Source organism: Mytilus californianus, unplaced genomic scaffold (genome assembly GCF_021869535.1).
Source record: "Mytilus californianus isolate M0D057914Y unplaced genomic scaffold, xbMytCali1.0.p SCAF_6, whole genome shotgun sequence".
Taxonomy (NCBI): domain Eukaryota; kingdom Metazoa; phylum Mollusca; class Bivalvia; order Mytilida; family Mytilidae; genus Mytilus; species Mytilus californianus.
Window position 1 is genome coordinate 644,469 of NW_026262712.1, and position 21,980 is coordinate 666,448.

At 36.1% G+C, this 21,980-nt stretch overlaps 1 protein-coding gene across 1 annotated transcript in view; it reads right to left on the reverse strand.

Annotated features, from left to right (window-relative positions):
• LOC127705093 (membrane-associated tyrosine- and threonine-specific cdc2-inhibitory kinase-like) overlaps window positions 1-21,980 on the reverse strand; it is a 43,578-nt gene extending 21,598 nt beyond the window's left edge. The window contains exons 1-8 of the mRNA XM_052209362.1: window positions 21,792-21,980; window positions 19,911-20,046; window positions 11,865-11,959; window positions 10,690-10,772; window positions 8,872-8,997; window positions 7,836-7,911; window positions 5,826-5,948; window positions 3,569-3,663 (exon numbers count right to left, since the gene is read on the reverse strand). Coding sequence (XP_052065322.1) covers window positions 3,569-3,663; window positions 5,826-5,948; window positions 7,836-7,911; window positions 8,872-8,997; window positions 10,690-10,772; window positions 11,865-11,959; window positions 19,911-20,046; window positions 21,792-21,884 — 827 coding nt within the window. The 5' untranslated portion in view covers window positions 21,885-21,980. The remainder of the gene's footprint in view (window positions 1-3,568; window positions 3,664-5,825; window positions 5,949-7,835; window positions 7,912-8,871; window positions 8,998-10,689; window positions 10,773-11,864; window positions 11,960-19,910; window positions 20,047-21,791) is intronic.

Consider the following 21,980-nt stretch of genomic DNA (forward strand, 5'->3'; position numbering starts at 1 on the left):
AACTGCATTTTACCCTATGTACTATTTTTTAGCCATGTCGGCCATCTTGGTTTTGCGGGCGGGGTCATTGGACACATTTTTTAAACTAGATACCCTAATGATGATTGTGGACAAGTTTGGTTAAATTTGTCTAATTAGTTTCAGAGGAGAAGATTTTTGTAAAAAATTACAAAAATTTACGAAAAATGGTTAAAAATTGACTACAAAGGGCAATAACTCCTTAAGGGGTCAACTGACAATTTTGGTCAAATTGACTTATTTGTAGATCTTACTTTGCTGAACATTATTGCTGTTTACAGTTTATCTCTATCTATAATAATATTCAAGATAATAACCAAAAACGACAAAACTTCCTTAAAATTACCAATTCAGGGGCAGCAACCCAACAACGGGTTGCCTGATTGGTAAGAAAATTTCAGGGCAGATAGATCTTGACCTAATGAACAATTTTATACTCATCAGATTTGCTCTAAATGCTTTGGTTTCAGAGATATGAGCCAAAAACTGCATTTTACCCTATGTACTATTTTTTAGCCATGTCGGCCATCTTGGTTCACGGGCGGGGTCATCGGACACATTTTTTAAACAAGATACCCTAATGATGATTGTGGACAAGTTTGGTTAAATTTGTCTTAGTAGTTTCAGAGGAGAAGATTTTTGTAAAAGATTACAAAAATTTACGAAAAATGGTTAAAAATTGACTATAAAGGGCAATAACTCCTTAAGGGGTCAACTGACCATTTTGGTCAAGTTGACTTATTTGTAGATCTTACTTTGCTGAACATTATTGCTGTTTACAGTTTATCTCTATCTATAATAATATTCAAGATGATAACCAAAAACAGCAAAATTTCCTTAAAATTACCAATTCAGGGGCAGCAACCCAACAACAGGTTGTCAGATTCATCTGAAAATTTCAGGGCAGATAGATCTTGACCTAATAAACAATTTTACCCCATGTCAGATTTGCTCTAAATGCTTTGGTTTCAGAGATATAAGCCAAAATCTACATTTTACCCCTATGTTCTATTTTTAGCCATGGCGGCCATCTTGGTTGGTTGGCTGGGTCACCGGACACATTTTTTAAACTAGATACCCCAATATTGATTGTGGCCAAGTTTGGTCAAATTTGGCCCAGTAGTTTCAGAGGAGAAGATTTTTGTAAAAGTTTACGGACGACGGACGACGGACGAAGGACGACGGACACAGGACGACGGACGATGGACGCAAAGTGATGAGAAAAGCTCACTTGACCTTTCAGGTCAGGTGAGCTAAAAAAACAGACAAATGACAAGGCATGATAGTACAATGTACAACCAGACAACATCTACCATTAAAACAAGACTCCTAAAATATAACCAGACATACAAAGACAAACAACACACAGTAAAGATAGCCAGACTTGTAACATGCACATAATGTATATGTTGTCATCTGACACAAAAATGAATCCAAAAAACCATAAAAAAAAGACAGTCACAGCCACAAAACGTACCTGATTATATCTGCAGGTTTACCAAATTTACCCAAATATATCCCCAGGTTTACCAAATAAACCTATTAAAATATATCAGCAAGTTTACCTGCAAATACCAGCAGATTAACCAAATTTACCAAAATAAATCAGCAAGTTAACCAAAATTACCTTCATATATCAGTATGTTTACCAAATTTACCTGCAAACATCAACAGATTAACCAAATTTACCTGAATATATCAGCAAGTTGACCAAAATTACCTATATCAGCAGTTTACTAAATTTACCTGAATACATCAGCAGGTTTACTAAATTGACCTGAATATATATACCAGAAGGTTTACTAATTTACCTGAATACATCAACAGGTTTACTAAACTCAGTCTTCACGCTGAACCACAGGCCCAGCAACCCAGGCTTGTAAAATTGCTCTCGGGCCTGTAAAAATCATATTTACAGGCCAACAGAATCTAACTAAAATTTTCCAAAAATTGAGCTCCGGGCCTGTAGATTTTAAAGTTCATCGTGAAGACTGTACACTGACCTGAATACACCAGCAGGTTTACTCATTTACCTGAATACACCAGCAGGTTTACAAATTTATCTGAATACATCAACAGGTTTACTTATTTACCTGAATACACCAGCAGGTTTACTAATTTACCTGAATACATCAACAGGTTTACTAAACTGACCTGAATACACCAGCAGGTTTACTCATTTACCTGAATACACCAGCAGGTTTACTAATTTACCTGAATACATCAACAAGTTTACTAAACTGACCTGAATACACCAGCAGGTTTACTCATTTACCTGAATACATCAGCAGGTTTACTAATTTACCTGAATACATCAGCAGGCTTACTAATTTACCTGAATACATCAACAGGTTTACTCATTTACCTGAATACATCAACAGGTTTACTAAACTGACCTGAATACACCAGCAGGTTTACTCATTTACCTGAATAGACCAGCAGGCTTACTAAACTGACCTGAATACACCAGCAGGTTTACTCATTTACCTGAATACACCAGCAGGCTTACTAATTTACCTGAATACATCAACAGGTTTACTCATTTACCTGAATACATCAACAGGTTTACTAAACTGACCTGAATACACCAGCAGGTTTACTCATTTACCTGAATACACCAGCAGGTTTACTAATTTACCTGAATACACCAGCAGGTTTACTAATTTACCTGAATACATCAACAGGTTTACTAAACTGACCTGAATACACCAGAAGGTTTACTCATTTACATGAATACATCAACAGGTTTACTAAACTGACCTGAATACACCAGCAGGTTTACTCATTTACCTGAATACATCAACAGATTTACTAAACTGACCTGAATACACCAGCAGGTTTACTCATTTACCTGAATACACCAGCAGGTTTACTTATTTACCTGAATACACCAGAAGGTTTACTTATTTACCTGAATACATCAGCAGGCTTACTAACTTACCTGAATACATCAACAGGTTTACTAAACTGACCTGAATACACCAGCAGGTTTACTCATTTACCTGAATACACCAGCAGGTTTACTAATTTACCTGAATACATCAACAGGTTTACTAAACTGACCTGAATACACCAGAAGGTTTACTCATTTACCTGAATACATCAACAGGTTTACTAAACTGACCTGAATACACCAGCAGGTTCACTCATTTACCTGAATACATCAACAGATTTACTAAACTGACCTGAATACACCAGCAGGTTTACTCATTTACCTGAATACACCAGCAGGTTTACTTATTTACCTGAATACACCAGAAGGTTTACTTATTTACCTGAATACATCAGCAGGCTTACTAACTTACCTGAATACATCAACAGGTTTACTAAACTGACCTGAATACACCAGCAGGTTTACTCATTTACCTGAATACACCAGCAGGTTTACTAATTTACCTGAATACACCAGCAGGTTTACTAATTTACCTGAATACACCAGCAGGTTTACTTATTTACCTGAATACACCAGAAGGTTTACTAATTTGAATACCTGAATACACCAGCAGGTTTACTTATTTACCTGAATACACCAGCAGGTTTACTTATTTACCTGAATACATCAGCAGGTTTACCAAATTTTCCATCCATCAGCTCAGGTGCTATATACTTTGGATCCCCTTCCTGGGCCTCAGATAAATCACATCCCTGTAACAGAACAATTATCTTTAAAACGTGTGTATAAAATTAATCTCCTGATGTATTTAGGAATTAGCATACATATCAGATTAACCTACATTTTGTATCTCAAAAATGTGTTTGTTTACAAGTACCAGAAAATCAACTCTGAAGTACAGCCAAAAATATATATATTGAGAGTGCAAAGCAGCATCATTTCATTAGGGTTCGTGTTGCCCAGTCTTTAGTTTTCTATGTTGTGTTTTGTGTACTGTTGTTTGTCTGTCTGTCTTTTTCTTTTTTAGCCATGGCGTTGTCAGATTATTTTCGACTTATGAGTTTTAATGTCCCTTTGGTATTTTTCGCCTCTATTTTTCAAATTCAGAAGATGTATTTTGAGCTAGCTCTAAGGTACTATGAGAGTGCAGGACATCATCATTTAAATCTTCAGATGTACTGCGAGCTTGCTCTAATGTACTGGGAGCAATCTTTGATACAGTACAGTTTATCATTGCTTTACTTGTTATCTAACTTACCTTTATTGTAGAGTTTTTTTTCTTTTCATACATTGATTTTTATTGTATTTCTTTTAAGAACCTTTTGTTTGTCCAATGAACGAGATTAAAAAAGGGAGAGTTGAGATTTCAAAAACATGTTTAAACCTCATAGATATGTAGGATTAGGAGGTGTGATTGTCACACAGAAGTGCGATAATCTACGCCGAAGTGCGATGGTCCGTTCGCTGATGTGGGATGGTCTATTTGATGCATGACGTCTAGTTTAAAATCTACAGATGTGTAATTATTATGAGAAGTACATGTAGATTTTTTGTAATAGTAAATAAATTTATATTCATTATTGTATATGTCTGTCCTTAATTACAGGTGCATACTAAATGAGGGATCGTGGACATAATTCTGCATAAATATTTTATCTTTACTTTGTTCCTCTTATGAGTTCCTCATTTACAATAATATCCTAATATGAAGAGTCTGTCTGCAGACCCATATGTATTTAAAGAATGTTGCACTCCATCGTACATAAAAATTCGTAAGGGTTCCACGGAACCCAGTGTCGCGCCTACTTTTGCTGTTAATCGCAGGCTCAACAAAAATGAGATGAGGAAAAAATTTAATAAAAATATTCCTCTCGATACAATTTTTTTATTGTAAGAAGCTTCTGTCCAAGTTTGGTAAAAATCCAGGATTTAACTGCAGAATGTATGTAACGTTAACTTGAAGAAAAACTAAGTCCATTTATAAGTAAAATATGGATAAACAAGTACAAAATTTTAATAAAAATTTCCTTCTAGATACTAGCTTTTGATCATAAACAAACTTCTGTCCATGTTTGGTACAAATCCAGGATAGTTTAAGAAAGTTATTAAAATTTTAAAAACTTTAACCACAGAGTGAATGTAATGTTTCCTGGCAGAAAAACTAAGTCCATTTATAAGTAAAATACGGAAAAACAGGAATTTTTTTTTTCAAATTTACTTCTGGATACTATCTTATGATCATAAACAAGCTTCTATCCAAGTTTGGTAGAAATCCAGGATAGTTTGAGAAAGTTATTAAAATTTTAAAAACTTTAACCACAGAGTGAATATTTGTGGACGCCGCCGCCGACGGAATGTAGGATCGCTATGGCTTGCTTTTTCGACAAAAATCGAATGGTCGACAAAAAAGAGCCTTTTGTAGATTTTTCTTAAAAATTCGCTACAGAAGGTTAACTTTCCCTCATACACAAATCTTCCACGTTTCTCTTAGAACTTAAAGTCATTAAGCCCCTTTTTAACTTAAAAACCTTGAAAACTGCTTCTAACATGCAAATTTACTTCTACATCGACATGCAAAGCATTGAAAATGTAGTTTGTGTAGACCATCACACTTCAGTTTTACAACAATGGCACTTCAGCGTAGTATCAACAAGATAGCATCAAAATGCCACCATCGCACTTCAGCATGAACAAAGACGCACTTCAGCTTCAAACCATCGCAGTTCTTAGTACCATCTCGGTTCAGAGTCCTACAAATGTATATACATATACAAAATGTCATAAAACCCTTACATTAAATTAAAGGATACCAGCCAAAAATCCCTTGCAAGACACCATCATTAAAACAGAATAATGGAATAATCCTAGGAGACTAGGAACCAGAACACATATATCTGTAATACTATATAATTACCTTTGATACATCCAGAACCAGACCAAAGTCTCCAAGTTTACAAATATTATCATATGATATGAATATGTTTTCAGGTTTTATATCCATGTGAACCAGGTTATGATCATGTAAATGTTTTACTGCCTGAAAATATAGAAAATATGTTCATTTTACCATGTTTACTACCAGTCTGCTATGATATCACTGTTCTCTGATTTTAGATCCAAGTTTACCACAAAATCCTGAAAGATTATAAGTTTTCTTAGAACCAGATTTACACAACACATCCAGTTATGGATGCATGCAAGATAGTATATTTGTAATTCCCCATGGTCTGACAATTATTTCCCCCTATTTTGATCGATATTACAAATTTGACTGAATAATCAAGCTGAAATAGGATACATAGTCTACTGAATTACACAACAAAAAACGCTTATTTATTGGAAAAAATTTGGAAAGGCAATAAAATCTTTACAGGTCAATAATCAAAATAACAGTCAGTCAATGAGGTACAATGTAACAGACATACATATTTGGCCTAGAACCTAGCTATAATTAGTGTACATTTTATTTCTGTTCAATGTTGAGGACTTTTCAACAACCACCAAGATTTATCTAAAGCCAAGTAAATCTCTGTATTGTATAATTTCTTTGTATTTCAAACATTTTCACTTATAAGTAAAATTTTCAGCTTGACCAATTTATTGTTGCTTATGTCCAGTGGCAAACATTTGAAGACACAAACAATTAGCCAGGAGTACTCCTTCAATATTATACAGAATAACTAACTTATACAAAATATGTCTTGTTTTCTTGTGTCCTTCAGTTGCTATCTCAGCAATTTTAATGCCTAATGTACGTATTAAACTCCAGTCAAAATTGTAAAGGTGCTAGTCCAGTTCTTGCAATTTAAATGTTATATACATAAATATTTTGTTATTGGTTGCTGCATGTACATGCGAGAAAACTACCCTTACATTTAATCAGTTGGGGCTTCTTTTTTTCCAACTGAACAACATATCTTCAAATATTATCAGATACTGTTCAAAGGGGAATAATCCTTGCATATCAATTGATTAACTTTTCTCTTCTGGTACCAGTCTTGTATTACAACTCTAGTTTCCGGTGCATGTCAAAACATGGAGGGAAATAAAATAGACCATTTTTTTCTGAATTTTTTTCTGGACTCAATTTTTTCTGTTTGATTAATAGTTTATACTGAATTGAAACATATATATAGATTTAAAAAAATCTTGCATCTTTTTGGGGATATCAATCCAGGAAAGTGGAAGGATATCATGTTTACTGGAAGTGGTGCGGCCTAGTAAAAACAGCAAACAGAAAGTAGAAAAAAATAGTTTTGACTTCAGGGTTACATAACTTTTTATTCTTCGTGGCATGACCCACTTTTTTTTCGATTAAATCACAATTTCACATTAGTACATACATAATATGAACATGAAAAAAATTTTCTATGTAGCATTTTTTATTTTTCTATTTTCAAAGATCAGCTGTTTAGCATGTAAGCCTATGGATCAGTCAATTACAAGACTGGAACCTGCATAATGTGCATGCACTAACTATTCACTGTTCTATTAGGTCGCATTTTATTATTTCATTGTCAAAAAAAATATCATTGTAATCATAGTATGAAATTTAAAACCCGCAAGGGTCCATAATTGGTCAAATAAAGAATTTCTATTTCTATACCCCAGATCTCTCACACTACAACTATAATTTTCATATGCAAGAATTAAACACAATCTTCTTTCTTTATCTTTTATCAGTTTGTTTTACACCTGTTTCTGTATCTTTAGGCTGTAGACAATATATTGATGTCAAAATGTGACTTGGTTTGTTTGTGACATTGGATTAGTGTCACATTGAAGTATACCCAATATGATAACCTTTTATTCATATAAGGGTGAGTGTGTCTTGCTTATTAGCTATATATAGTCAATGTATTCCAGACAATAAATACAAAGTAAACATTGGAATTCCTAAAATATTGAAGTTAATAATTCTCACCATTAATAAATCCACTAAGAAGTTCCAGATTCCCTCTTCTAACATCTCATGGTGCTGATCTGTATATTCTGAAAAACTGCATCAGAAAAACTCAACATTAAATCAGGAAAAATGCATCATATGTCAACTTAAAATCTGACAGATGGATAGATATTTAAATAAGAACTCAATGCTGTGATAAATATTTAAATAAGAACGTGTGATAAAAGCGGTTCTATTAAATCATACACAGTACACAGGAAAGGCAACATTAGGTGACCAGGCAGCTATAGAGACACCTTGAACATTGAGGTACTTTTAGATTTCTTTACGATGTACACTGTACAAAAATGTCTTTACACCAAAAATGCAACCCATAGATAAGATTTCTAAGTGCCTTCCATGGGTTCAGTGTCTGGTTTTGAGGTACAGAATATATATCTAGCTTTGCCTCAATCTATAATATAACATTTATGTGTTGTTTAATTGTTATCTTGATGACTTATATTCCACATCTTTTTTTAAAAATTAATTCTTGTACAACCTTGTCAGTGACTTAGGCAACTTTTTTGTATCCAAAAATCCAATAATATTTACAGTTATGTTTGTTTACTCAATCATCTTACAATTCTTATATTCTATTTTTTTTTATACACAATTTGAGTAATACAATCTTCACAATAAACTTTAGCAGCCACAGGCCCAAAGTTGTTGTCGTAGGTTCATGTCTGTCATATTTATTTTTTGTAAATTGTTTTGTTATAAATAAGGCTGTTAGTTTTCTCAAATGAATTGTTTTATAATTTTGAGGTGCCTATAATTGCTTACATCCATTTCATTTGAACTTTGGTGGATAGTAGTCTCATTGGCAACCACACCACATCTCCTTATTCTTATATAAGAGTAACCCCTATAGACTTGTACCTTATTTTACAGAGTTCAGCCTGTATATATAATTGTTGTCGTTCCTCCCATGCCCTGTAGAATGTAACAGTTAGGATGAAGTGGAACCACACCTCCTTATTCTTATATAAGAGTAACCCCTATAGACTTGTACCTTATTTTACAGAGTTCAGCCTGTATATATAATCGTTGTCGTTCCTCCCATGCCCTGTAGAATGTAACACAGTTAGGATGAGGTGGAAGTGTCTCATGCTTGGCTACTTCTTCTAGCTTCCTCCTTCTACAAAATAGCAATGCTATCTTAATGTTTAGTAAATCATTGTAAACATTGGTAAGATGAGATACTGATCAATCATTGGTAAGGTCAGAAACTAATCAATCATTAGTATGACGAGATACTGATCAATCATTAGAAAATGAGATACTGATCAATCATTAGTAAGATGAGATACCGATCAATCATTGGTAAGATGAGACACCGATCAATCATTGGTAAGATGAGATACCGATCAATCATTGGTAAGATGAGATACTGATCAATCATTAGAAAATGAGATACCGATCAATCATTGGTAAGATGAGATACCGATCAATCATTGGTAAGATGAGATACTGATCAATCATTGGTAAGATGAGATACCGATCAATCATTGGTAAGGTGAGATACCGATCAATCATTGGTAAGGTGAGATACCGATCAATCATTGGTAAGGTGAGATACCGATCAATCATTGGTAAGGTGAGATACCGATCAATCATTAGTAAGATGAGACACCGATCAATCATTAGTAAGATGAGATACTGATCAATCATTAGTAAGATGAGACACCCATCAATCATTGGTAAGATGAGACACCCATCAATGATTGGTAAGATGAGATACTGATCAATCATTGGTAAGATGAGATACTGATCAATAATTCAGTGGTTATATTTGTAATTCTGTTCTCTTCCAAGGTCTTGAAAAGAAATTTGTTTTACAGGACATTTGGACTGACCAAGTCTGAAAATGTGTCAGTCCAAAATACATGAAATACATTTTCATCAGTCCAATTCTTTATTTCTATCTAAATATTCAATACCTTGTGTCAGACATTTGGACTGACATGGAATATATGTCAGACATTTCAAAGGAGTAGGGGCAATTAGGCCCTTATTTGGTCCAAATATTACTGCAAATTTAAAAGTTATACATATTCTGAAATTTGTCGTTACTAGACTAAGGTACCAAGCATCCAGAAAATAAAAACAAATTTCACCTTTAATATATGGGTCAATATCCCTAATACCCTCAAAGTGAGGAACTCAAAAAAGTTGTTTGTAAACAAAAAATCTCTGTGTAGTGATATTGGACATGTTTCTATTTTTAACAAGTGACTGAACTTAGCCAATTTTGTTGATTTGGAAAGTAGAGGATCACAGACATGACAGAATAAAAGTGTAAAAACTATAGAGTTATTGGATGTATGAAAAGTATTAAATTTCAAAAGAACTTATTGTGTGAAAAAAGGGATTTTTTACCATGAGGAGCTGCATCACAAAAGGATTTTCGGGGCGTGTTAATTTATGGAAAATGATTCTCACTTCATACCCAGAAAATTTAACCATATATCTGAAAATGTCTCAGCTTCGAAACTAGCCATCATACATAACCAAGTTTACGATATGGACTGAGCTACAGAAGAAACCGTTACCATTACCGGCTGTGGGAAATCCTAACCCATATGTCAGACATTTCAAAATTTATCAGTCAAATGATTCAAACTGACACTTTTCAAGAACTCTAACTGGGCATGTTATTTTTCACATTTTATTTTGCTTCAGCTTTCTTACCAAAAACTAAGCTCAAGATCACACATTCAAAATAAAGGTTAAAACTTCCTCGGGCAAAGTTGACCAGAAGATTACATGTCTTTTTTGTTATTTGATAGACGCATAAAACATGCTAAGTAGTCTATATCTAATATAATACCTGTCAGCATCACCCCTAAATCTTTCATGGGACCTCTTCACAGCATACAGTTTGCCATCTTCTTTACTTTTGACTTTATATACCTGTAATCACATATGAATAAAAGGACGGGTATGGTACATGTCAATAAGACAGAAAACTAACAACTCAATAAATACAAAAGACACCAATGTCAATTTTGTATAAAGAGATATGATTAAAAGCACCGTTTCTAAAAATGATAAACAAGATTTAAAAATACTGGTTATAACAAGCCAGAATATTCAACTACTTCTGTCCACCTCTTAATATTGATAGCAGACTTCATGAGATTTTTTTCCCTGGTGGACCTTGAAGAAAATCTGCTATTAACCTATCTATTATTTCTACAGCAAAATACCAAAATGGTATCTGTCCTGTGCAAAATGTCTGTGGTCAAATCCCTCGGACCACCTCTTTTCGGGAACTCTGATTGATAGTCGCTATTTGTGTTGTTAAAGTCACATTTGTTTATTACTTAACTGATTAAAGCATTGTAAAATGACTTACTAAATCTACTCAATATACAGCATTTTGTACAGAAGTTAATTGTATGAATTCAAATAACTCTTTAAATTGCCCAATAAAACGAACATTATATATGACATCACTCGTTTTCCATACCTGCATGTCTGTAAAATTCAACTCAAATTACCAGCATTTTGAACAGATATATCATGTTAAGGAGGGGTATTTACGAAAAATACCAGTCGAGAGAATGTTAAATTTCGCAAGCCGTAAGGCGAGGGAAATTCATTCTCAAGACTGGTATTTTTTGCAAATACCCCTCAAGAACATGCTATATCTGTTTAATTACACCGAATGTTAATGTTCAAAAACGCATTGATGATCGTGACGTTACAAGCGTCCAGTCGGATAGAGTATTTTTTGGCAAATACCATGGCAGAGAGGGTAAAAAAGGCATATCCTTTTTGCATATACACCGGCGGCGTTAAAAAATGAACGATATTCATTTGATAACAGTAAATTGGTGAAAAATACACTGGTTATCAACCAATCAAAACCCAGGATTCTTACATAAGGTGTAATTAAAAATGAAAGATACATTATTGCAGTGTCAAATCGTTTTATACTTCCTATGCAGATGACCAGATCTGATTTCTCACGTTTAGAAAGTGGACATCTGTATGACTTACCTCTCCAAATGATCCCATACCAATCTTGCATATAATTTCAAACTCTTGCTCAAAATACAGATTTCTGTCATTGTTACTTGATTTACCAAGGAAAGCTGTGGAAATGTTAAGGTTACCGTAATGTTCTAGTTGTAAAATAAGGGGGAGAACTGCAACAATGTGTCACGATTAACCAGACTGATGTAGACTTTATATTGATTTTACTATAAATAAAAAGTTAAGCAGTCTTAGATGCATGATTTTTTTTATTAGCTGTTAGTGGCTTTGAACTAGCTGTCAGTAACTGCGAGTACTCTCAGATCTGTACTAAGTGTCTTTTTGTTGTTTGGATGTACAAGTACCCGGCCACGTCCACTTTTATTTGTAGTATTTGTATTTTTATCCATAACAAATTAAACAAAACAAGTCAGCTGAAAAGGAATCATATCCAACTACACATTTATTTTTTTATTGAATATTTCTGGCCATTAACCCTTTAGCCCCCAATCCCGCCTGTAGGCGTGATGGCGACAACCATTCTTTGATGGCCCGTATGACCCTCCATACCTTTTTTGAACTGCCCCAGCTGAACTGTCATGATAGCAGGGACTTCAACCAAGCAGTTCATGGTCCATAAACTCTTCTCAGATGTCTGTTCATGAAAATATGGCACTTTGAAAGCCGTTTAAGAGTTCAAAATCGGAAAAACGTAAAAAGTAGCCAAAATCAGGTGGGGGTGGGCATCTTTTGATGGCCACTACGTAACTGGTAGTGACTGTAGGTATAAACTATTATCATAAATGCATGCATAGGTGGTAAAGGAACACAACGAGGTATAATATGGCCAATAGGAATCTAGTCTGTAAAATCTAGGTCACCGTTTTGTCAAAAATCCGTAAAAACGGACATTTAGGCACACCTGACTTGACAATAATAATTCCCCAGCAAGACACTTAAGTCCAATATACTCCCAGTTAGCATGAATGGACTGCTGTAACTATAGGGTAATACTTGAATGACAAAGAAAAACAGTCTGGTCAATGTTCACCTCTCAAGGTCGTTTAAAAATCGGAAAATAGACGGAAAATTTACATTTTTCAGTGGGGGTGGGTTCAAACCCACGAGAAAATATTCCACCTCCCACCCCACCCCCCACCCATGCCATCCGCCCCCAAATCTCAATACATAGTTTAATAGATGAGCATCAGTTACAGCATCAAGAGTCTGCTAATTTGCATATAATTTGCATATGATTGCAAATTTTCGAAAATGCCTGATTTTCCAGAAATCTCTTGGGGGCGAATGAGTTAAACTAAAAATATTTTTTTCCCGATTTTCAACCTCTAAAGAGTGTTTTGGTCAGTTTTACACCCCAAAACGACCCTCAAACCCAACAGAAGTCAAATTTAAAAATTTTGATCAAATCGTTTAACCCTTTAGCCCCCAATCCCGCCTGTAGGCGTGATGGCGACAACCATTCTTTGATGGCCCGTATGACCCTCCATACCTTTTTTGAACTGCCCCAGCTGAACTGTCATGATAGCAGGGACTTCAACCAAGCAGTTCATGGTCCATAAACTCTTCTCAGATGTCTGTTCATGAAAATATGGCACTTTGAAAGCCGTTTAAGAGTTCAAAATCGGAAAAACGTAAAAAGTAGCCAAAATCAGGTGGGGGTGGGCATCTTTTGATGGCCACTACGTAACTGGTAGTGACTGTAGGTATAAACTATTATCATAAATGCATGCATAGGTGGTAAAGGAACACAACGAGGTATAATATGGCCAATAGGAATCTAGTCTGTAAAATCTAGGTCACCGTTTTGTCAAAAATCCGTAAAAACGGACATTTAGGCACACCTGACTTGACAATAATAATTCCCCAGCAAGACACTTAAGTCCAATATACTCCCAGTTAGCATGAATGGACTGCTGTAACTATAGGGTAATACTTGAATGACAAAGAAAAACAGTCTGGTCAATGTTCACCTCTCAAGGTCGTTTAAAAATCGGAAAATAGACGGAAAATTTACATTTTTCAGTGGGGGTGGGTTCAAACCCACGAGAAAATATTCCACCTCCCACCCCACCCCCCACCCATGCCATCCGCCCCCAAATCTCAATACATAGTTTAATAGATGAGCATCAGTTACAGCATCAAGAGTCTGCTAATTTGCATATAATTTGCATATGATTGCAAATTTTCGAAAATGCCTGATTTTCCAGAAATCTCTTGGGGGCGAATGAGTTAAACTAAAAATATTTTTTTCCCGATTTTCAACCTCTAAAGAGTGTTTTGGTCAGTTTTACACCCCAAAACGACCCTCAAACCCAACAGAAGTCAAATTTAAAAATTTTGATCAAATCGTTTAACCCTTTAGCCCCCAATCCCGCCTGTAGGCGTGATGGCGACAACCATTCTTTGATGGCCCGTATGACCCTCCATACCTTTTTTGAACTGCCCCAGCTGAACTGTCATGATAGCAGGGACTTCAACCAAGCAGTTCATGGTCCATAAACTCTTCTCAGATGTCTGTTCATGAAAATATGGCACTTTGAAAGCCGTTTAAGAGTTCAAAATCGGAAAAAACGTAAAAAGTAGCCAAAATCAGGTGGGGGTGGGCATCTTTTGATGGCCACTACGTAACTGGTAGTGACTGTAGGTATAAACTATTATCATAAATGCATGCATAGGTGGTAAAGGAACACAACGAGGTATAATATGGCCAATAGGAATCTAGTCTGTAAAATCTAGGTCACCGTTTTGTCAAAAATCCGTAAAAACGGACATTTAGGCACACCTGACTTGACAATAATAATTCCCCAGCAAGACACTTAAGTCCAATATACTCCCAGTTAGCATGAATGGACTGCTGTAACTATAGGGTAATACTTGAATGACAAAGAAAAACAGTCTGGTCAATGTTCACCTCTCAAGGTCGTTTAAAAATCGGAAAATAGACGGAAAATTTACATTTTTCAGTGGGGGTGGGTTCAAACCCACGAGAAAATATTCCACCTCCCACCCCACCCCCCACCCATGCCATCCGCCCCCAAATCTCAATACATAGTTTAATAGATGAGCATCAGTTACAGCATCAAGAGTCTGCTAATTTGCATATAATTTGCATATGATTGCAAATTTTCGAAAATGCCTGATTTTCCAGAAATCTCTTGGGGGCGAATGAGTTAAACTAAAAATATTTTTTTCCCGATTTTCAACCTCTAAAGAGTGTTTTGGTCAGTTTTACACCCCAAAACGACCCTCAAACCCAACAGAAGTCAAATTTAAAAATTTTGATCAAATCGTTTAACCCTTTAGCCCCCAATCCCGCCTGTAGGCGTGATGGCGACAACCATTCTTTGATGGCCCGTATGACCCTCCATACCTTTTTTGAACTGCCCCAGCTGAACTGTCATGATAGCAGGGACTTCAACCAAGCAGTTCATGGTCCATAAACTCTTCTCAGATGTCTGTTCATGAAAATATGGCACTTTGAAAGCCGTTTAAGAGTTCAAAATCGGAAAAACGTAAAAAGTAGCCAAAATCAGGTGGGGGTGGGCATCTTTTGATGGCCACTACGTAACTGGTAGTGACTGTAGGTATAAACTATTATCATAAATGCATGCATAGGTGGTAAAGGAACACAACGAGGTATAATATGGCCAATAGGAATCTAGTCTGTAAAATCTAGGTCACCGTTTTGTCAAAAATCCGTAAAAACGGACATTTAGGCACACCTGACTTGACAATAATAATTCCCCAGCAAGACACTTAAGTCCAATATACTCCCAGTTAGCATGAATGGACTGCTGTAACTATAGGGTAATACTTGAATGACAAAGAAAAACAGTCTGGTCAATGTTCACCTCTCAAGGTCGTTTAAAAATCGGAAAATAGACGGAAAATTTACATTTTTCAGTGGGGGTGGGTTCAAACCCACGAGAAAATATTCCACCTCCCACCCCACCCCCCACCCATGCCATCCGCCCCCAAATCTCAATACATAGTTTAATAGATGAGCATCAGTTACAGCATCAAGAGTCTGCTAATTTGCATATAATTTGCATATGATTGCAAATTTTCGAAAATGCCTGATTTTCCAGAAATCTCTTGGGGGCGAATGAGTTAAACTAAAAATATTTTTTTCCCGATTTTCAACCTCTAAAGAGTGTTTTGGTCAGTTTTACACCCCAAAACGACCCTCAAACCCAACAGAAGTCAAATTTAAAAATTTTGATCAAATCGTTTAACCCTTTAGCCCCCAATCCCGCCTGTAGGCGTGATGGCGACAACCATTCTTTGATGGCCCGTATGACCCTCCATACCTTTTTTGAACTGCCCCAGCTGAACTGTCATGATAGCAGGGACTTCAACCAAGCAGTTCATGGTCCATAAACTCTTCTCAGATGTCTGTTCATGAAAATATGGCACTTTGAAAGCCGTTTAAGAGTTCAAAATCGGAAAAACGTAAAAAGTAGCCAAAATCAGGTGGGGGTGGGCATCTTTTGATGGCCACTACGTAACTGGTAGTGACTGTAGGTATAAACTATTATCATAAATGCATGCATAGGTGGTAAAGGAACACAACGAGGTATAATATGGCCAATAGGAATCTAGTCTGTAAAATCTAGGTCACCGTTTTGTCAAAAATCCGTAAAAACGGACATTTAGGCACACCTGACTTGACAATAATAATTCCCCAGCAAGACACTTAAGTCCAATATACTCCCAGTTAGCATGAATGGACTGCTGTAACTATAGGGTAATACTTGAATGACAAAGAAAAACAGTCTGGTCAATGTTCACCTCTCAAGGTCGTTTAAAAATCGGAAAATAGACGGAAAATTTACATTTTTCAGTGGGGGTGGGTTCAAACCCACGAGAAAATATTCCACCTCCCACCCCACCCCCCACCCATGCCATCCGCCCCCAAATCTCAATACATAGTTTAATAGATGAGCATCAGTTACAGCATCAAGAGTCTGCTAATTTGCATATAATTTGCATATGATTGCAAATTTTCGAAAATGCCTGATTTTCCAGAAATCTCTTGGGGGCGAATGAGTTAAACTAAAAATATTTTTTTCCCGATTTTCAACCTCTAAAGAGTGTTTTGGTCAGTTTTACACCCCAAAACGACCCTCAAACCCAACAGAAGTCAAATTTAAAAATTTTGATCAAATCGTTTAACCCTTTAGCCCCCAATCCCGCCTGTAGGCGTGATGGCGACAACCATTCTTTGATGGCCCGTATGACCCTCCATACCTTTTTTGAACTGCCCCAGCTGAACTGTCATGATAGCAGGGACTTCAACCAAGCAGTTCATGGTCCATAAACTCTTCTCAGATGTCTGTTCATGAAAATATGGCACTTTGAAAGCCGTTTAAGAGTTCAAAATCGGAAAAACGTAAAAAGTAGCCAAAATCAGGTGGGGGTGGGCATCTTTTGATGGCCACTACGTAACTGGTAGTGACTGTAGGTATAAACTATTATCATAAATGCATGCATAGGTGGTAAAGGAACACAACGAGGTATAATATGGCCAATAGGAATCTAGTCTGTAAAATCTAGGTCACCGTTTTGTCAAAAATCCGTAAAAACGGACATTTAGGCACACCTGACTTGACAATAATAATTCCCCAGCAAGACACTTAAGTCCAATATACTCCCAGTTAGCATGAATGGACTGCTGTAACTATAGGGTAATACTTGAATGACAAAGAAAAACAGTCTGGTCAATGTTCACCTCTCAAGGTCGTTTAAAAATCGGAAAATAGACGGAAAATTTACATTTTTCAGTGGGGGTGGGTTCAAACCCACGAGAAAATATTCCACCTCCCACCCCACCCCCCACCCATGCCATCCGCCCCCAAATCTCAATACATAGTTTAATAGATGAGCATCAGTTACAGCATCAAGAGTCTGCTAATTTGCATATAATTTGCATATGATTGCAAATTTTCGAAAATGCCTGATTTTCCAGAAATCTCTTGGGGGCGAATGAGTTAAACTAAAAATATTTTTTTCCCGATTTTCAACCTCTAAAGAGTGTTTTGGTCAGTTTTACACCCCAAAACGACCCTCAAACCCAACAGAAGTCAAATTTAAAAATTTTGATCAAATCGTTTAACCCTTTAGCCCCCAATCCCGCCTGTAGGCGTGATGGCGACAACCATTCTTTGATGGCCCGTATGACCCTCCATACCTTTTTTGAACTGCCCCAGCTGAACTGTCATGATAGCAGGGACTTCAACCAAGCAGTTCATGGTCCATAAACTCTTCTCAGATGTCTGTTCATGAAAATATGGCACTTTGAAAGCCGTTTAAGAGTTCAAAATCGGAAAAACGTAAAAAGTAGCCAAAATCAGGTGGGGGTGGGCATCTTTTGATGGCCACTACGTAACTGGTAGTGACTGTAGGTATAAACTATTATCATAAATGCATGCATAGGTGGTAAAGGAACACAACGAGGTATAATATGGCCAATAGGAATCTAGTCTGTAAAATCTAGGTCACCGTTTTGTCAAAAATCCGTAAAAACGGACATTTAGGCACACCTGACTTGACAATAATAATTCCCCAGCAAGACACTTAAGTCCAATATACTCCCAGTTAGCATGAATGGACTGCTGTAACTATAGGGTAATACTTGAATGACAAAGAAAAACAGTCTGGTCAATGTTCACCTCTCAAGGTCGTTTAAAAATCGGAAAATAGACGGAAAATTTACATTTTTCAGTGGGGGTGGGTTCAAACCCACGAGAAAATATTCCACCTCCCACCCCACCCCCCACCCATGCCATCCGCCCCCAAATCTCAATACATAGTTTAATAGATGAGCATCAGTTACAGCATCAAGAGTCTGCTAATTTGCATATAATTTGCATATGATTGCAAATTTTCGAAAATGCCTGATTTTCCAGAAATCTCTTGGGGGCGAATGAGTTAAACTAAAAATATTTTTTTCCCGATTTTCAACCTCTAAAGAGTGTTTTGGTCAGTTTTACACCCCAAAACGACCCTCAAACCCAACAGAAGTCAAATTTAAAAATTTTGATCAAATCGTTTAACCCTTTAGCCCCCAATCCCGCCTGTAGGCGTGATGGCGACAACCATTCTTTGATGGCCCGTATGACCCTCCATACCTTTTTTGAACTGCCCCAGCTGAACTGTCATGATAGCAGGGACTTCAACCAAGCAGTTCATGGTCCATAAACTCTTCTCAGATGTCTGTTCATGAAAATATGGCACTTTGAAAGCCGTTTAAGAGTTCAAAATCGGAAAAACGTAAAAAGTAGCCAAAATCAGGTGGGGGTGGGCATCTTTTGATGGCCACTACGTAACTGGTAGTGACTGTAGGTATAAACTATTATCATAAATGCATGCATAGGTGGTAAAGGAACACAACGAGGTATAATATGGCCAATAGGAATCTAGTCTGTAAAATCTAGGTCACCGTTTTGTCAAAAATCCGTAAAAACGGACATTTAGGCACACCTGACTTGACAATAATAATTCCCCAGCAAGACACTTAAGTCCAATATACTCCCAGTTAGCATGAATGGACTGCTGTAACTATAGGGTAATACTTGAATGACAAAGAAAAACAGTCTGGTCAATGTTCACCTCTCAAGGTCGTTTAAAAATCGGAAAATAGACGGAAAATTTACATTTTTCAGTGGGGGTGGGTTCAAACCCACGAGAAAATATTCCACCTCCCACCCCACCCCCCACCCATGCCATCCGCCCCCAAATCTCAATACATAGTTTAATAGATGAGCATCAGTTACAGCATCAAGAGTCTGCTAATTTGCATATAATTTGCATATGATTGCAAATTTTCGAAAATGCCTGATTTTCCAGAAATCTCTTGGGGGCGAATGAGTTAAAGCCAAAAAATGTGGAAAAAGGTCATCTATCAAAGGATCAGTTCAATGGGAAACAGACATCTATTTCTTTTTGGCTTTAGAATAACACTTTCACATTACATTTACAATATAAATAAAAATAAAACTTGTATAAATAACTCTGACCAATGTCTGACAAAGATTGTAAAAAGGATACATCCATTGCTGTCTTGGCTTCTGAATGAGACAATCTGAGCTCTCTCCACTGGCCTATGAGGGAATATCCTACTAACTGGAGGTGCACTCTTCACTGGAGGTCTTGGTGGCAAGGAATCTCTAGGAGTCCCCTTTGCCTACAAGATAATGTCAATGAACATTTATACTACAGCCACAGTGGATTCACCATAATTCACAGAATACAATTTTTGTGGACTTTGTGGGTAAAGGTAAACCATGAAATTTTAAATGTTCAACAAAGTACAAATTTTCTTCAAGCTTGAATACAACTTTGGCAAAACCCAGAAGTTTCCGAATGACAGACATGACAGAGTTATCTTCCACTTCTTCTATGTTGTTGAAAAACGACACGTTTGCCAGTTACGCAGCTTACCGTAGAAAGGCTTGTATAGTTCGCACTGGTACATAGTCCGCACCCCCTTCTCCCCACAAAATTTTAGGTAAAAAAACTTTTTGTAACTGTTAGAAAAGGTCTAATGAAACTCCGGTAATTTCAAATCCTGTGCAGTCGTTTGCAGTATTTTCTTGGAAAAACCTGTTTTCCATCATCAAACAAGCTGAAACTGCTTGTAAATGATTCTAGAACACTTCACGATTGTTAAAATAAGTTTAATTCACTTAAAAAACAATTTAGAAACTTGTGTATGTTTAAACAGGAAGTTTAAAAAGCACGTGTAAAAGAAGAAATTAACCGGTGAGAGTCGAAATCCGTACATAACAGTTATCACTATAATACGACTTTGAAAGTAAAACAGTTCCATCCTTTTGTAAAACAGTCTTTAATATGTTTCTCTTATTTCTTGCTTATTGTACTCTATAGTCCGCACCCCGTCTGGAAGGTCCAATTTTGGAGAATAAAACCGTGGACTATACAAGCCTTTCTACGGTACGCTGATTTCACCGGGAAATTTGAATATTTTGACCTGAATGAAACGTTAGCCTGTCACGAAATAGAAGTTCCTTCATAATATTAGTTCCAAATGGAAAAAATATTCTGGAATATTATTTCCACTGGAATAAATATTACAGTATATGTTCCCAACGGAATAAATGGTATAGAATATTTGTTCCAACAGGAACAAATATTATGACATTGATTATGACAAAGTTTCCAGTGGAACTTCTGTTAGGCGGAACAAATATACGTTGACAGGCCAAGTATGAGTGTTGTGGATTGGAAAATCAATGCATACTTCTGATAGAAGAATCATTTAGGAAGGAAATGAGTGTCTTTGTAAGGTATAAAGTCACATAGAAATATTTTTAATTATTTTTTATTTAAAGATGGGTAAGCATGTAAGCTATTCAAAATGGCAACTTGGAACCTTTTGGATTTTTCAGTATACAGATATGGATAGTAAACTGCACATTGCTAGTAAACAAAGAAATATTTATGCCAACGTTACAAACTTGAGCAAAGTAATACAAATAGACTATTAATTTTACTTATACGAAAAGATTTGAAAAACATTGATAAATAAAATTTTAACCTGCTAACCGCATCCCCAAAATTGTTGTCAAAATTATGTTGTTGTTAAGGAATGGACAAACCTGAGAGTTTAATTATTGTGATTTCAGGAAAATCTGCATGCAGATATATGTGACAACAGAATGAGAGTTCTTATTATTGGATACTCACAGATTCACACAAGTCATTGTTCGCATAAATTTATGAAAACCTCACAATAATTTCAAAATTTACAGTCATCGTTAAGATAAAGAAAGAGACATATTAAAACATTTGTTTCCTGGATAAGATGTATTTGACAATAACCTGAATAGGTTGCCAAATTTAAATTAAGATATAGTGCTAATGCTAGTGCCCAGTTGTGGCTACACTGCATTTTTATTATTGGGTCACCTTTTTAGTGGAGAACGTTTGGACATCTTGAAAGAATCTTGGCGTTGGCCTTGGACTCGAAAATGCGTCCATAACGCCCTCTTTCTTAACCATAGTCGTAAAAACTTGTCATAGTTGCATGTCGACAATCTCAAATTTTAACTGATAAACACTGCACTTTCACATCACATCAAAACATTTCGCGGTATT